This window comes from Entelurus aequoreus, linkage group LG11 (assembly GCF_033978785.1).
Source record: "Entelurus aequoreus isolate RoL-2023_Sb linkage group LG11, RoL_Eaeq_v1.1, whole genome shotgun sequence".
Classification (NCBI taxonomy): domain Eukaryota; kingdom Metazoa; phylum Chordata; class Actinopteri; order Syngnathiformes; family Syngnathidae; genus Entelurus; species Entelurus aequoreus.
The window spans coordinates 64560702-64579216 of NC_084741.1; the positions used below are offsets into that span (position 1 = coordinate 64560702).

Here is an 18515-nt window from a genome sequence, read left to right on the forward strand (position 1 = left end):
GACAAACATTCACACCACATTCACAGACTAGGGACCATTTAGTGTTGCCAATTAGCCTATCCCCAGGTGCATGTCTTTTAAAATATCAAATTTGATCAATAGACTGGAGGGTTGTGACATTCACAACAAACCAAATCTTTTGACTGGCTCATTAACTTGAACGATGGGATTGGGATGTTGCAGTGAATTATTTTCAGCATGTCAGGAAAGAAACATTTACATCTTGCTTTGTAAAACCAAGGCAGAAAGAGTGGCAGCTTAGCACAAGCACATTTTTATGGCTGCAGCGGGAACTGCTGCATGAGGCTACTCAGAACCTGACCGCCTTTGAGGAGGGAACCCCCTGCTTGTTGAGGACATTCACTGCAGAGTGATACATGTTTGTATGTCCCCAAAACGTCTGAAAAAGTTGATAAGATGAGTTGAAAAGTTGCCAGTTTTAGGGAAAAGTTGGCAATACACAAGTTGGAGATACATTTTTGAGCCTGTATGTACGTAGTCGTCCCTCGCCATATCCCGCTTCAAATATTGCAGCTTCACCAGATCGCAATTTTTTTTCCTGTTTTTCAAAGCATATTGTACAAAAAAAAGTCCGCAAAAGTAAGCACTTTTAAACATACCAATCAGATCACGCTGTTCAGTAATGTGGTCACTGATTGGCTCAGCCTCAGCATTATTACGGTATATTGGATTAAAATCAAGTTGACTAAAGGGTGTTATTTCATGACCAGTGGGCTCTTATTGAGTTTAAAAATTAATTTAGAAGGTATTAAATGTTTTTATGCTTTGTCTATGAACATATTTAATTTACAATGAATAATTCCTACTTTGTGGAAATGTATTTATTGTGGTAATTTCCATTGAACCAAGTTGAAACGTGTGCAAAAAATGTTCTGTTTATACTGGAAACATAACTGAAGAAGAAGGTTTGTTTTATCATTCCAAATTCTAAAAAGAATGGTTCAAATCAATTATCTAACGCCCAAAATGAACATGACATTTATGCACATGCATGCAACAGCACTTGACCTGCTCTTTGAGAAGATGGATCTCAACTGTAGCAGCTTCCAATCGCTCTTCATTACTGGAGTGCACTTCCTGGTTTTCAACAAACCACTGGAGCTTCTTCTTTAGTGCTGCCACTTCATCTCTGTGCTTATCCTCTGGAAAACCACCTGGCAAGTTCAAAACGCAGTCCAATTCATGACTATGCATGCTATGCATTTCAACTTGTACTTTAACCAAATAGTTAATTACAGTACCAGTGTTTGAGGTGCTTTGCATTTTAGCCATATCTCTCTCTTTCCTGAGTAACTCCATGTCGACTAGCAGTGCCTGGTTCTCCTGCTTCAGTCTGTGAATGTCTTCAGAAAGTTTGGTCTCGTTCATCTAGTCAGAATAAAACTGTAAGTAAACTCCAATGAAACTGAGGTCAAAGATAATCTCAGCGATAGTGGTACTTGCCTGAGATGTATTAATGTGAGCTATTAGATCTTTAATACGTTGATCCAATGAGAAAGATGATTTATTGAGCTGCTCCCTGAATGGGGTGAAAAACATGTTTGGATTTATCGGTTAGAAACAATCAAAGAGTGCAGTGCGCACATAACCAGCTCTCCCAATAGGCTAGACCTGGGCAAATTAAGGCAGAGGGGCCCGTTAAGCTTTTCAAACTGGCCCTCCGGACATCCCCAAATATTTTTTTTAGATCTTTAAGATCAAAACTGCAGTGATGTTTTCAAATGACCTTAAGTCTTGAACTATACAAGGTATGTCAATGGTTGGAATCTACGCTTTTGCATGATATGCTAGTTACCATGTTAATCTAAGTCACAGCAGCTCAGACGAGGCACCAAGCAGTGTGGGTGGGGAGCTTTTCCACAGCGGCCAGCCTGAAATGTGAGGGTCAGGTATACGACGCGGAAGGAGATTTTTACATCAAAGTTCTAAAGCTTAGTGATATATCAGATCGTAGGTGTTTTTTTTTTTTACCCTTTGCGTTCATATTTCGCTGTGTTTGTTGCATTTTTGTTGCGTTTCGCTTGACTGTAAAATATGTCGATCGAGAGGGTGTGACATTCATATGTTGTCAATATTCAGTGTTTTATCGTTCGTAGTTAATATTGTAAATCCCACATTTTTTATTTTCATGTACATTCTGGGTGTCTCATTCAGTAAAAAAAATTTAAATTCCATTCCATTTTTTAAGGCGGTCTGTCATTATTGTTTTTAGCATTCAATCAGACATTATAGTGAGGTTTTGTATTAGTGTTCCTAAAAATCACATATACCGGCCCCCAGACACATTTTTTTCTCAAAATTTGCCCCACCCCGTGTCAAAATAATTGCCCACGCCTGCACTAGGCGAATACCTTCAGTATAATTACTGTACATCAAAACTAGTTAAATCTTAAAATGGAGTGCAAGGTCCAAATAATATTACAAAAAAAAAAAAAAAAAAAGCTAAACAGTCCTCCTCAGACCCTTTCTTCTTCCAAATACATACATTTGATTTGATTGAATGACATACGATATTTAAGGTAATTTAATATCTGAATTCCTTGGATTCACACGCAGCGCAGATGCAAGAGGTGTATAAATTCCAAGGAGGAGCACATATCGCCAGATAGTACATACAGTATACAGTATATAGACACAATGCGCCCTGTTTTTGTACATACTTACAAATAACCATTGCTATGAAACGATTGTACTTAACCCACCTCGCAAAAACAACCTCACTTTGTAGTCGTTGGTTTTCATTGAACATGGCTTGTTCATTGGCTTTACTCTTGGCCTGCTGAGTCTTCATCTGCAAGCATAGCTTCTCATTTTCCTGAAAATCAACATATAATTTCTCATGCATATGGACCACTGCTTACTCCCCCTCCCCTGTGAAGAGGGGTTGACCAAAATCCCCCCCTCCTATAGAGTAAATAACACAGACGGAAAAGATTATGGATGACATTGAAGAAAGCTATTTTCAAGAATGCTTACCTGCTGGAAACCTTGAATGATGGTCTCCTGCTCTGTTATTTCTTTATGAATGTCTTTAAAAGTTTTTTCAGTGGTAGGATCTCTAGTATCTGTCAGTCTTAACTTTTTACTGGCTTCTTCGGCAATCTGCAACTAAGAAGTGGACAAATATCAATAAAACCCTTTTTATTTACTTACAAGACAAATTCCAGCTGTTTCTGCATTTTATCATATAAAAAGTTACCTTGAATATACAAACTATAAATAAATAAATGATGAAAAATGATTTAATTGTCAACAATAGGTTGTATGTGGGTTTGGCCTGAGAGAGACACACACGGGACTAATGCACGTTACATGTTGGGGAAAAAGTAGGGTCCATGCAGCGAGTTAAATTTTTGTTTACCAAAAAAATGATGAGTAAAATGGAACACATGAAGCTGGATGGCTTGACAATGGCCTCTATCAGGGTTGCGCTATTCTTGGAAATAATGAGACACAATACTGACAGAGTTGGTGATTAGTTTTTTTGTCTTACTTTTGGCCTGTCGTGTTAAAAAAGAAAATAGTTCTTGCAATGTGTCTCGCACCCGGAGGGTTCTTGGTCTGAGTCTTGGCACAAAACTCTCTATCTTGTGTTTGCATGTTTTATCCCAAGCTTGCTCTGTTTTTTTTCCGGGGACTCCGGTTTCGTCCCATAGTCCAAAAACATGCATGTTAGGGTTAGTCTGCATTGTTTATATGAGCCCTGAGATTGACTGGTCTTAGTGTGTAACCGCCTTTCACCCAAAGTCAGTGAGAGGCTTCAAGCTTATCCATGACACTGAATAGGATGTACAGAAGGTATAAAATTGTCAGCATAACTTATACTTTTTGTTTGCCAACTCGCCCAGCATTATTCAAGTCCACATTTGATGTTTGGGTACTCTGGTCTGGACCAAAAGGTAGTAAGTATGGAATCAAATACGCATAAAGTAAGGATATGACAAGGCAGCTTAAACATGCCATAACTGAAATATTCCAAACCAAAATGACGTTTGCTGTGTGGAATATGTTGGGTAATTTTTACATTCTGCTATGCCTACCAGCTAAGATTTCACAAAAAAAGTTTTAAAGATATTTTTAAGATATGTGTGGAGTAAGTAAGTACTGTGCCACACACCGAAGGGAGCGAAAGTACACCGATTGCTTTCCCAACATATTTTCTTGTACAGAAATCCTTAAACCCTGTTAGAAAAACAGATTTTACTGGTGCCAATACAATTGTTTTAATAAACACCATTTCAGCTTTGTATTTCCATCATTAGTGGCACGTGTGTATGCCAATAACCTGCTCTCTCTCGCTTTAGGTCAGAATGTGCACTGACAATGGGACTTATTTGCAAGTCGTGATATCTAGCACTGTATATCTATTAGGCAAATAGGTACAGTAGATAGATGCACTGGTCACCAGTCAAACACAGGGAATATATAAACAGACAGACATTCATAGTCACATTCCCACTATCTATGATTGGGAACTGAACCTATACTGCATAGAAGCCAGGTGAGTGAACCCCTAAATTACCAGTGACTTTCACAGTTAGGGTTAGTTTTTCACACGTGTTTGTACAAACCCCGTTTCCATATGAGTTGGGAAATTGTATTAGATGTAAATATAAACGGAATACAATGATTTGCAAATCCTTTTCAACCCATATTCAATTGAATGCACTACAAAGACAAGATATTTGATGTTCAAACTCATAAACTTTATTTTTTTTTGCAAATAATAATTAACTTAGAATTTCATGGCTGCAACAGGTGCCAAAATAGTTGGGAAAGGGCATGTTCACCACTGTGTTACATGGCCTTTCCTTTTAACAACACTCAGTAAACGTTTGGGAACTGAGGAGACACATTTTTTAAGCTTCTCAGGTGGAATTCTTTCCCATTCTTGCTTGATGTACAGCTTTCAACAGTCCGGGGGTCTCCGTTGTGGTATTTTAAGCTTCATAATGCGCCACACATTTTCCAATGGGAGACAGGTCTGAAATACAGGCAGGCCAGTCTAGTACCCGCACTCTTTTACTATGAAGCCACGTTGATGTAACGCGTGGCTTGGCATTGTCTTGCTGAAATAAGCAGGGGCGTTAATGGTAACGTTGCTTGGATGGCAACATATGTTGCTCCAAAACCTGTATGTACCTTTCAGCATTAATGGCACCTTCACAGATGTGTAAGTTACCCATGTCTTGGGCACTAATACACCCCCATACCATCACAGATGCTGGCTTTTCAACTTTGCGCCTATAACAATCCGGATGGTTCTTTTCCTCTTTGGTCCGGAGGACACGACGTCCAGTTTCCAAAAACAATTTGAAATGTGGACTCGTCAGACCACAGAACACTTTTTCACTTTGTATCAGTCCATCTTAGATGAGCTCAGGCCCAGCGAAGCCGACGGCTTTTCTGGGTGTTGTTGATAAACGGTTTTCGCCTTGCATAGGAGAGTTTTAACTTGCACTTACAGATGTAGCGACCAACTGTAGTTACTGACAGTGGGTTTCTGAAGTGTTCCTGAGCCCATGTGGTGATATCCTTTACACACTGATGTCGCTTGTTGATGCAGTACAGCCTGGGGGATCGAAGGTCACGGGCTTAGCTGCTTACATGCAGTGATTTCTCCAGATTCTCTGAACCCTTTGATGATATTAAGGACCATAGATGGTGAAATCCCTAAATTCCTTGCAATAGTTGGTTGAGAAAGGTTTTTCTTAAACTGTTCAACAATTTGCTCACGCATTTGTTGACAAAGTGGTGACCCTCGCCCCATTCTTGTTTGTGGATGACTGAGCATTTCATGGAATCTACTTTTATACCCAATCATGGCACCCACCTGTTCCCAATTTGCCTGTTCACCTGTGGGATGTTCCAAATAAGTGTTTGATGAGCATTCCTCAACTTTATTAGTATTTATTGCCACCTTTCCCAACTTCTTTGTCACATGTTGCTGGCATCAAATTCTAAAGTTAATGATTATTTGCAAAAAAAAAAAGTTTATCAGTTTGAACATCAAATATGTTGTCTTTGTAGCATATTCAACTGAATATGGGCTGAAAATGATTTGCAAATCATTGTATTCCGTTTATATTTACATCTAACACAATTTCCCAACTCATATGAAAACGGGGTTTGTACATGTTTATTACTCACCTTGGACTGTAGAAGATAGTTTTGCTGTTGGACAGATTTAAGCTCCTCTGCTTCTTTCTTCATTATTTTCAGTTCCTGGTCTCTTTGGGCCAGCTGGAATCTCAGCTCCTCCTCCACAGAAATGTCCTTCTAAGCAGCAAACATAACTTGCTAAGAAATGGTACAATGCAAATGCAGACACTCACTTATTTGAACACTTAGTGCCTAACTCTTGACCCAGCTCTATACATACGTATTTAGATGTTTTGATATATTGTGTTGCCTTCGCCACATAGAGGTTTACTTAAATATTATCTCAGAGCATCGCAGATTTTAAAGTACCATTGATAAAATTGAGATTTAAGTCTCATGGTAAAATGTGGCAGGTTTTAGTGTATGAAGTGGTTTAAGATCATATGAAGTGTTCATAAGTGTGTGTCAAAGATGTGTAGAGTGCTTCTAAATACTTTAAAATGCATATATTATTCATATAAATCAAAAAATAAATAGCGTCCCTTAGAGATGAGAATTATGGCTATTTGAAAAACGCCAGATCTTGATGAGCTGTTCCTGTCAAAGAACAGTTTAAATGACTTTGTCCTTATCATAGTTTTTTTTTTCTTACTGCTTTTTTTTTTTATTATTAAAGGAAACAATCACGGGTAGCAGTTGTAAGATAAATGTGGATCAGAATAATTTCAATTTGCACCAATATTACTTTATTGGTGGATATTGTTTTGAAAAATAGAACTATATTATTTTGTTTTTGTTTTAATTGTAAACATTCCATAGGGTGGTGCAATATCTCAGTCACTATTTAGATATTTTCCTCAACTAAAAGCTTTGTAACAGAAGAGCATTTTAACAATACAGCAATTAATACACAAATGATAAGCAAGAATAAAATGTGTGTAAGTATATAAAAAGTGTAGATAAAATTAGAACTAAATTGGAATATAATAAAAACATGATTACAAAGTGTATTACACTACCTCGTGTGTGTAAGCTTAAAGTAATTTACATATCCACATCGGAACTATGAACGAGAAAAGTGAAATATACAGTGGACCCAGAAAGTATTCACAGCACTTCACTTTTTCCACATTGTGTTATGTTACAGCCTTATTTCAAATCGGAATAAATTGATTTTTGTCCTAAAAATTTGATTGATTGATTGAGACTTTTATTAGTAGATTGTACAGTGCAGTACATATTCCGTACAGTTGACCACTAAATGGTAACACTCGAATAAGTTTTTCAAGTTTAAGTCGTCCACTGACAAATTGATTCATGATACAGATATATACTATAATCATAATCAAAGGGCGGATGAGCACAAGAGTGCCAACGGCTATCTAGCAAGTTCCAGTACACCAAACTTTAAGCATGGTTACCCCCAGGACCCAAGAAACCAACCTACCAGGAGTAAACTAGTCATGATGAAAAGTTTGGGAGAAGGAGCTACACAAGGGAGACAACCCTAACAGAAAACAAGACCTCAACGGCTGAACAGGCAACTGTAAGGGCGGATGAAGGCTGCAACAGACTAAAGTGCCGTTTGTCTTGGTTCTCCATGCCACGGAGTCCACTTCTTAATCTGCCAAGTGCTGTGTGTTTGACGAAGCGCAACTTCAGATACATTAAAAAAAAAAAATCTCACGCACGCGTCCATCACCTCAACTCATCTCATTTATGTCATCTACATCATCGTACCACACTACAAGTCTGTCGGCGATCAAGGATTGGCAATGGGGGCAGGCTCGTGAAGATGGGAGCCCTTAGTCAGAATTGACACATACAGCGGGAACATTTTGCTATAATGTCGTTCTTGCTTCTGTATTCGAAGTGAAGAAGCAAGTTGGTCAGCGGTGTTCTGACTGAGCAGTCCTATTTAGGATCCACTCTGCTCACCCAATTTTGGGAGGGGGCTAGAAAAGGTGCCCTAAACATAGTTTCACTTCGCCTACTCTGCCTGGGACACCGCGCCAGGGGAGCACCACCCAAGCGGTAGGAAAAAGAAGGATATGTACAAAAATATGAAACTTGGAATATACGAACGTTAATGGACAAAGAAAAGTCAGACAGACCAGAGAGAAGAACAGCTTTTGTGACAAGAGAACTTCAGAAGTTCAATTTTGATATTGTTGCTCTTCAAGAGACCAGGAGAGCGGAAGAAGGCCAGTTGACGGAAGAACAGGGCAACTACACTTTCTTTTGGAAAAGAAAAGCAGCAGACCAACCCAGAACACACAGGGTAGGATTTGCCATTAGTAATGAACTAATTGGTCAACTGAGAGATCAGCCCGTGGGTATAAATGAAAGACTTATGACTCTGAGAATCAGCCTAAAACACAACCAACATGCTACTCTCATAAGTGCATATGCCCCAACTCTAGGTGCTGAAGAAGAAACTAAGGAGGCTTTATATGCTGAGTTTTATGAGCTCATCTCTACAACACCACAACACGATAAACTTGTTATTCTTGGTGATTTCAATGCAACAGTTGGAAAATATCACAATATATGGGAGGGTGTAATTGGACATAATGGTGTAAGTAAAGCCAATGCAAATGGGGCCTTACTTCTGACCAAATGTGCGGAACACAGTTTGATAATCACCAACACCATCTTTAGACAAAGGAATTCCGTCAAAGTGTCCTGGCAACACCCAAGATCAAAGCACTGGCACTTGATTGACTATGTTATAGTGAGGAAGAGGGACCAACAAGATGTGCTTCATACCAGAGCTTTAACTGGTGCAGATGAGTGCTGGTCAGATCACAGATTGATTGCATCAGTTATGAGGCTAAAACTAAAGGCTCGAAGAAAATGTCACAACAAACCACACAGCAAAAAATACAATGTTGAATGTCTAAAGGAAGATGAGCATGCCATGGAACTACAAAGAAACCTGGAAGAAACAATACCCAACAAATCCCCTACAAACATCACAGAACACTGGGAGCTATTAAAGGTAGCAATCAGAAAAGCATGCCTTAACTCAATTGGGTACAAAACCAGGAAACATGAGGACTGGTTTGATCAAAACAACACAGAACTGCAACAGTTCATGAATAGAAAAAGGGAAGCTTTCATACAACTTAAGAATGACCCTAACTCCATTTTAAAGAAAAATCGGTATCAAGAAATCAAAAGTGATTTATAACGAACGGTGCGAGGCATGACAAATAAATGGTGGCAGTCAAAGGCTGAAGAAATACTACTCTTAGCGGATAACAACAATTGCAAGGCATTCTTTACAGCGACAAACTATATATATGGATCATCTATACAAGGTCAGGTGATACTCAAGAGCAAAGACGGGGGTACCATTCTGAAGACCAACAAAGAAATCAATGCACGGTGGCGAGTGCACTTTGAAGAACTACTGAACCAACAAACTGTCTATAACAGGGATGTCCTCAATGTCATACCCCAACAGACCATCAAAATGGACCTAGGAGACTTACCAACCCTGGAAGAAATTTAAAAATCCATCTCACGATTGAAAGCTCGCAAAGCGGCAGGCCCAGACGGAATTCCAATTGAAATATTTAAGCATGGTGGAAACAAACTACAAGAACATCTATATCAAATTATACTAAAAATTTGGAGCGAGGAAGAAATACCACCAGAGCTAAAGAATGCCAACATTGTGAAGATATACAAAAGAAAGGGTGATAAAGCAGAATGTGGCAATTATAGAAGCATATCTCTACTCAGTACTGCCGGTAAGGTCCTGTCAGGAATCCTCAACACAATACTTCAGACCATTGCTGAGGACATACTCCCAGAATCTCAATCCGGCTTTAGACCAAACAGAGGAACAACTGACATGATATTCTCAGTGAGACAACTCCAAGAAAAATGCATTGATCAAAATAAACCCCTCTATATGGCGTTTATTGACCTCACAAAAGCATTTGACACTGTCTCCAGGGAACTACTTTGGGAAGTACTGGCAAGATCAGGATGTCCTCAGTATAGTCCGATTGATGCATGACAATATGACAGCTGCAGTACTTGGGAATGGCCATGATTCTGCTCCTTTTGAAGTAAAAACTGGAGTAAAACAGGGATGTTTGAAAGCCCCGACACTGTTCTCCGTCTTTATCTCTGTTGTGATCCACATTGCATTTTCACGAATGCCAGCTGAGCTATTTCAAATTGCATTTCGGCTAGATAGAAAACTGTTCAACCAGAGGAAGCTGCAAGCCAGAACAAAAGTTTCAAGGTCCACAGTGGTAGAATTTCAATATGCCGATGATAATGAAATAGCAGCCCAGAGTGCAGAAGATTTGCTAGTAATACTGGATGCATTTAACTATGCATACACACAACTTGGACTTAAAATAAATGCAAAGAAAACACAAGTACTCTGATTTTGTAGACTAGGCTCAGTGCAAGTTGTTTTATTCTATACACAATATCCCATTATGACAATGTGATTTTTTTTTTTTGCAAATGTGTTAAAAATTAAAAACGAAGAAATATCATGTACATAAGTTTCACAGCCTTTGCCACAAAACCACAGAAGTGCATCCCGTTTCAACTGGTCATCTTAGAGATGTTCCTACAGCTTAATTGGAGTCCATCTGTGGTAAATTCAGCTGGTTGAACATGATTTGGAAAGGCACACCCACACCCACACACACACTGTCTTTATTTAAAGTCCCACACTTGACAGTCAGTGCATGGCGCAGCACAAACCAAGAATGAAGTCGAAGGAATTGTCTGTAAGCCTCCGAGACAGGATTGTCTCGAGGCACAAATCTCGGAAAGGGTACAGAAAAATATCTGCTGTCTGAAGGTCTCAATGAGCACAGTGGCCTCTATCAGCCGTAAATGGAAGAAGTTTGGAACCACCAGGACTCTTCCTAGAGCTGGTCGGCTGTCTAAACTGAGCGATCGGGGGAAAGGGGCATTAGTCAAGGAGGTGACCAAGAACCCCAAGGTCACTCTGTCAGAGCTCCAACATTCCTTTGTGGAGAGAGGAAAAACTTATAGAAGGACTACCATCTCTGCAGCAATCCACCAATCAGGCCTGTATTGTAGAGTGGCCAGACGGAAGCCATTTCGTCGTAAAAAGTTTGCCAACATGCAACTACTAGAAACAAAACTCTCTGGTCTGATGAGACAAAGATTGAAATCCTTGACGTGAATGACAGGCGTCATGTTCGGAGGACACAGGCACCGCTCATCACCAGGCCAATAGCATCCCTATAATGAAGCATGGTGGTGGCATCATAATGCTGTGAGGATGTTTTTCGCGGCAGGGACAGGAGAACCGTCAGGATAGAGGGAAAGATGAATGCGGCAATGTACAGAGACATCCTGGATGAAAACCTGTTCCAGGGTGCTCTTGAAGTCAGACTGAGTCAATGGTTCATCTTTTGGCAGGACAATGACCACAAACACAAAGACAGATATCAAAGGAATGGCTTCAGGACAACTTTGCAAATGTCCTTGAGTGGCCCTGCCAGAGCCCAGACTTGAATCCCATTGAACATCTCTGTCGAAATCTGACGCGTCCCATCCAACCTGATAGGGCTTGAGAGGTGCTACAAAGAGGAATAAACGAAACTGCCCTAGGATATGTGTGCCTAGCTTGTGGCAAGACTTGAGGCTGCAATTGCTGCGAAAGGTGCATCAACAAAGTATTTAGCAAAAGCTGTGAATACTTATGCATGTGATTTATTTTTTTAATGAATTACTAAAAATATATAAAAAAATGTGTTTCACATTGTCATTATGTGGTATGTTGTGTAGAATTATGAGTACAAAAATATATTCTTCCCATTTCGGAATAAGGCTGTAACGGGGCACAAACAGTTGATAAATCAGATCATGAGTTGACAGTAGGCTTCCCTCGGTGCCACACGTTGAACTATCGAACTTGAGACAAAAGTGAATATTTCCTGGCTGCAATGTAAATGTTGCTTTGTTTCCTCAGACACATTTTCCATGCACCGTGGGCAATTGCAGACGCTGCATCATCATGAAAAACAGCTCCAAAATTTGAATCTGTTCTCACTGTTCACTTAAAAGAACTATTCAAAAGACTACATTCGTTCGCGAAGTCAAATCTTTAGCATACCTACTTTGCAGAAATTCACCTTTGTAACACCCGCGCTATTTAAGGGAACATGGTATATTAGTCATACAGTATGTGATGTTGAGACACAAAGTAAAGTAAACAGGGTTTTCTTACACTTGTAGTAGGCATTTTGCAGTCCTGTCCATCTGTCACATCCTGTCGACTACTTGCGTTAATCTGCTGTTTGAGGACATGCACTAATGACTGGACAGACACCACAAGCTCACTGCTAACATTAACATCTGTGTCTGTAAAACAAAACAAAACATGTTGATATTACAATACCAGTGACTTTCATTAATACATCAGATAGATATGGAAAACATCACCAAACATGATTTACAGTTATATTTCATTTATATGTACAGTACTAGTACAGTGATATGATCCAAATGTTTGATGACTGAAGCATCAGTACTAACCTACGGGGTTGGCATTTTCTTTTTCTTTGTTCTTTGCGGTTTTGAGGCAAGGCCTTATGGTTCGAGAAACCGAAGATTGTGATTTGGCAGCAGCAGTGGTTTTATTCACTCCTTTCAGTCTTCTACTGTTGTCCTTCTGGACTTTTGGAGTCGCCACAATGAGCTTTCTTACGGACGGTGTTAGGGTTGATTTACTGGGAGAGCCACGGTGGTTCTATGAGAAAATGTTAGTTACCTAAAAAATTTACCAAAAAAAGTGACCAAACATAGTATGTATAATGTATGTAGATGCTGGTTTGATTGTTGCAAAAAACATTAGAAAATGTAAGTAGTATTCCTAGTGATTTTATGGACAATATTTCCATACAAATGGCTGCTTAACATTAGCGAAACAGGTACAGTTGTACAATTTTGAATTACACCAACATTTCATGGAAGACACTTCCGCTTAAATGACACACCACTTGCAGTTGAACCTCCACCATGCATGTTTGTATGTATATCTTGCATGATGTTAGCTGGTGAGTATAAGGATTAACTGGACAAAGGCACTTTTTGTGATGCTGCCACAGAAATGTAATGGTGATGGCAAAGAAGAAAAGACAGTAGCAGTAAACACGCCACCTTTTGGCAGAACACACATGCCCAAACTATAAACCAGGGGCGTCCAAAGTGCAGCCCGAGTACCATTTGCGGCCTGCGGCACATTCTAAGAATACTATTATTAAAAAATAATAACAAATAAAAGGGGAGTTAAAGAGGAAACAGGTGCAATATTAAAATGTTGATGCTAATGACACAAAGCAAGCATGCATGTCGTTTACATGACTCTATATATACCCACTGTACATATTAAGGGCAAACAGAATTTGGCCGGGGTCTAAAAGTCGACTGCATGTAAAGCAACAATAGATATAGCTTATACATATATATGTGTACATATTATAGTAATATAATGGATGTTTAATTAATAATTAATATACTCGTAATTGGATATTAGGAATATGTAAAAGTGTGACTCCTACCTTGTTTACTTGCGTGACGACCTGCTTAAAGTTTTGTAAACAATCAGAAATATCAAGCAGCTTAAATGCGTCAAACATCGATGGTGTGGAGAGTGTTTTTCATTTTTCCCATCATGCATTGTAATGGATTTAAATGGGTGTATTTTGAATTGTATATGGTGCTTGGACATTTTCTATTATATTACAAAGTTCGGCGGGCAGGTTGCATTTTGTGTGTTGACTTTTGTGTTGGTTGCATTTGTTTGTGCCATGAGTGGGAAAGGTTGTTTGGATTGGGTCACATAAGTTAATGTGGTGCTATACGGAATTCAAAACACAAATCATGGTAGTTGACCTGATTTACCGGAAAAATTGCAAAAATTTAGATTTTCAGATATTTAAAGTTGATTTGGAAACACCCTGCGGGCCAGTTTGTATTGTGGCGGTTTTGAAAATTAAAATGATAAAATTAGCCGTGCAACCTTTGATTTTTCTGTGTGTCCCCCTCAGTGGAAAAGTTTGGACACCCCCAAACTGACAATAAGTACAACCAAATGCAGGTCGACCAGCATCTCGGAACAGATGGTAATCGATTACTGTACATCAACCATAACACATAGTTCCAGAAATTATCAAGCAATACATTTAACTCACAGGTTCTTTCTTTGCTTTGTCCGTCTGTGCGACTGTGGTCTGTTCCTCCATCAGTCTGTCCACTTCTTCTCTGATGTTGAATGTGACACCAAGGTTAGGATGTTTTGAGTGGCTGGATTGATGGGTTTTCAAAGTCTTGGCTCCTTTACACTTCCCAATTTCTGCCTTTTCTGATGTTTCCTTCTGTTTTGTATTTTTAGTAGCAATAAATGTTCTGTCTAATGGATTACAAATCTTCTCATCAGGTTCCACAGCACTGTAGTCAAAGAAATGTGACAAAAAATATATATATATTAGGCAATCATCAGCTATTGTATATACATACAAATACTGCAGATCCAAACTAGTAACAGGAAAATGTGGAATTCATCACTTTCATCATTTGTCGGCGTGCATGTTTTATTGGCGTGTTTTCTTGTAGGCAAGCCAAAAATGCCAAATGAAAAATATTTGAGTCAGTATTGATTTGTTTGCAAAGATATTGTAAATTATTAGAAAACATCAACCACACAATTCAATCAATCAATCAAAGTTTATTTATATAGCCCTTAATCACTGCACAAGCCACAACGACAGTCAGATCCCACATCATTATTAGTGATTTTCTTATAACATGTTGTATTACTAACCTGGCTGGTCGGATGGGTCTCATCAGTTCTTCTGCTGTGGGTAACTCTAAGTACAGACGTACAGACTTTATTTAGTCATGAATGTACAATTTTAACAACTGGAAAATAATTCATAAGAACAAAACTGAACAATTATGTTAATGAATTTGAGCAATTGTGTAAACCTGCATCAAACCTTTAGCAATAGCAAATAATTCTTAAATCTCGAACCAGATTTGTACTGCTCATATATCTACACAACTTCATTAGTAACTACAAAGTTAGCTGAACTTTAAGCTTATATAATTTGCAGCTGAACTTAAGACACTAGCTTTCCTATAGTTACTGTGCATAATTGTTCTAAATCAGGGCTTCCAAACCCAGGATCAGGTATTATTGTAAGGATTGTGAAAATTACCTGACTACAACATACATATTTGCTTAATATAAATCACAATAAGTTACCAGACTCGTTGGTAGAAGCAGGACCAGGAGACTCTATTGGCCGTTGGGAAGACAGACTGAGTCTGCTCTCATTTCTGTCCGGTGGTGGGTGATGGTGTTTAAGATCATCTGAATCCTCCCCAGTATTAATCTGTCTGTAGGCATTGTGAAGAGCTTCCATATCTGAGCCTGCACTATGTGCATTTGACAGGCCAACTAAAAAAAAACATAAACTCTTATCAAACAATATTTTTGTCGTTATTTTATCCTTCGTATACATTTTGGATATGTAATTTGATTGTTATAAAGGCACAGGATTAAGATTTTGCCAATTTACAACATCAATGTAATAATTACGTCACAAAATAAGTTTTAAACATTCTTATGTATCTGTAAATCAGGAGCCTGAAGAAAGCCACATTTAGAAAAGGCACAGAGGCAACATTTAAGGAATACAATAGTACCTCAATTTAAAAGCTTAATTGTGATGAGCATTTATCTTGGAGAGTAGACTTCTACGGTACTTCCTTCCAGCTGCTTCTATGTCAAACACACCATCAGCAGCTTTTCTATATTTGTATGGACAATGTTCCCCATTGAGATATTATTTTTACATTCACTCATTCTGCTTCAGTATGGTGCAGTCTAGCACGCTTTAATTGCTTTGCCAAGTTGGCCACACGCTCGGTTATGTTTTTAATCACTTTTTTTTTTAATTCAATGAATATCATTTGCTTCTTTTTCTCAGCACTATTCCTCACCCACTTTCCTTCTTCCCAGGGTTGAAACACAAAGTTATGTTGATCTCTAGCTATTAGCTCATGCTAGCAAGTGAGACCAAATGTTTACAAGCTTGACTGTGACATTTGCTATGCCAACTCATGAACATGAATTTTTGCTAGCAACTTAAAGGATAACATTTAGTCAAGAGACAGCTCTTATCTCAAAACGAGGTACCACTGTATTAAAGTTTGACCCTTGTGTTTGCTTTGCAGTGAAATCATGCACACACACACACACGCACACTGTAAGTAGATACACGTTACCTTTGTCCAGACATTCTGGTACTTCTTTCCCCCTGTCTTCCATCTGTCCTTTGAAGTCATTGTGCGGATCATCTAAAGAAACTGAAACCAAATATCAATTGTTTAAAAATTTGATTAAAATAATTTACCATAACATACCTTATATTTAAAACTTGCACACCCGTGTTGTTTTTTAGAGGTGGGGGGAATAATCGATTTTTAGATGCATTGCAGTTCAGACATGGACGATTAAATTGATTAGTAAATGTCAATACTCGATTTCCTTATTGTAAATAAAGTAATTCAGACAGTTCTAAAATTTTGCTGACTGTAGCGAGCCACCTTATCGAGAGATCCGGCCAGCTCCTTTATTGTGGGGCCCTTACCTTTATTGTAAGGCACTTGTTTTGCACAGATTTCTATTAATTTCTTATTACAAAAGCACTGTTTTTTAAAGTTGCAAGTAATAAGCGCTGATTTAGTGAAACAAAAAAAATGTAAAACTGCATCAATGTAGATAAATTAAAGATGCATCAATAATAAATTTTTATTCGAATCGTAGCTCCTTAATCGTAACTGTAATGGAATCGTGAGGTGCCCAAAGATTCCCACCTCTATTGTTTTTATTGAAAAAATATTTGACATAAATGTTAAAAAAAAGGACAACATTCGCACATTCATTATTTGTAAAACAGAGGTGTACCAAGTTCCCACACAAGGTGAGGGACAGGAGAGTCATGCCACTGCTTCATATTCACATACAGTGAATATACAGCAGGAGTCAAGGCCAGCGAATAAATGCTTAAAAAGCTTCTTCCGTCATTCAAGCCGGAAAACTAGAGCTGGGCAGATCAATACTAACAAGGTGGAATCGATACTTTGTCACGGGTTTTCTTCCTTACGTGCAGCAAATTACTCAATTTTCTTTAGAGTTCATGTAACAACAGCATCTGTCCTAGTCTGTCAATGCCAACAGAGCATTTCTTCCTCTCTCACTCACACATGCGTTGCCCCTCCTCTCCCTGCTATGCTGCTTAATGTTATTTTTCACAAATATCTGCTTGCCATTTCAGTTGTTTCGTTTACATTTTTTTTTATTTATCTTGTTTGTTACGTTGTTGCTTTTTTTGTTATTTTGTATATAGTGACTTTTATCTCAAGCAGAGAATTATTTTTTTAAATGTATTTACTATTTCATTGGCATACGAATGAATACTTATACTAGATCACAGGTGTCAAACTCATTTTTAACGTGAGCCACATGGAAATCGTGGAAGCCCTCAGAGGGCCACTTCAGAATATTAATTGATTCCACCAGGACTTCCCGAGGTTGTGATTGTGCCAATATGCACAAATCCAACCAAACCACGCAAATTATGCACAGCCACACCCAACTTTGCCCTATCCCTGCAATGTTCCTGCTAATTTTGGCCAATCATCAACATTTGCGCCAAAGGAATTTGTCCCATCAGTTCTCAAACGCAACGCAACTGTCTGTCAATCAAATGTCTCTATAAATCATGGAGGCGATGTCGCCAGTTTTTTTTGCTGCACCGAAATCAGGCATTTTAGGTCACAGCAATTTAAAAAAAACAGCAAAATCCTGGAGGGATTGATTTTTACACTATTTCCCCTTCATTTGATTATTATCATTGTTTAGCAACAAACTGATGGGAAATCTGAAATCAGAAATCAAAATGACCAGCAGATATTTTAGTTCGGCTAATGTACATTTATTTCAAAAAGGGTTTCAATGGAAATAAAACAAAAAACTGGGAATATCTTGTTGTATCAAACAATTTTGAGTAACTGACTGCATTTGCTTGCATTACTTGTTTTTCTATCACAATTGAAATACATTAACCAAGAGAGAGGAATGCCTTATTGACACACATTTCCAGGATTTCGCGGGCTACATTAAATGAAAAGGCGGGCCAGATTGGGCCCCGGGCTTTGAGTTTGACATATTAGATTGTTGTACTTAGTTGAAAATCTGTTTTGTTGCATAAAAGGTCTCCTGTGTTCTCGTATTCAAAATCAACTAAATAGAAGCAAACTCACAATGTTATTAAAAAATCATTACATTTCAATTTAAAAGTATCGGTCTCGGC

General features: G+C 38.5%; 1 protein-coding gene across 5 annotated transcripts in view; it reads right to left on the bottom strand.

Moving 5' to 3' along the window:
• Positions 1-18515, bottom strand: part of cep162 (centrosomal protein 162) — a 461180-nt gene that overhangs the window by 12878 nt on the left and 429787 nt on the right. For 4 of the 5 annotated variants that reach the window (XM_062063760.1, XM_062063762.1, XM_062063761.1 and 1 more), the window contains 12 exons: positions 16426-16506; positions 15401-15595; positions 14957-15002; positions 14328-14583; positions 12670-12883; positions 12362-12495; positions 6172-6300; positions 2998-3129; positions 2724-2836; positions 1465-1540; positions 1263-1389; positions 1030-1175 (listed from right to left, as the gene is read on the bottom strand). In XM_062063760.1, the coding sequence (XP_061919744.1) occupies positions 1030-1175; positions 1263-1389; positions 1465-1540; positions 2724-2836; positions 2998-3129; positions 6172-6300; positions 12362-12495; positions 12670-12883; positions 14328-14583; positions 14957-15002; positions 15401-15595; positions 16426-16506 (1649 nt within the window). The remainder of the gene's footprint in view (positions 1-1029; positions 1176-1262; positions 1390-1464; positions 1541-2723; positions 2837-2997; positions 3130-6171; positions 6301-12361; positions 12496-12669; positions 12884-14327; positions 14584-14956; positions 15003-15400; positions 15596-16425; positions 16507-18515) is intronic. The other variant, XM_062063763.1, reaches the window with a different exon arrangement.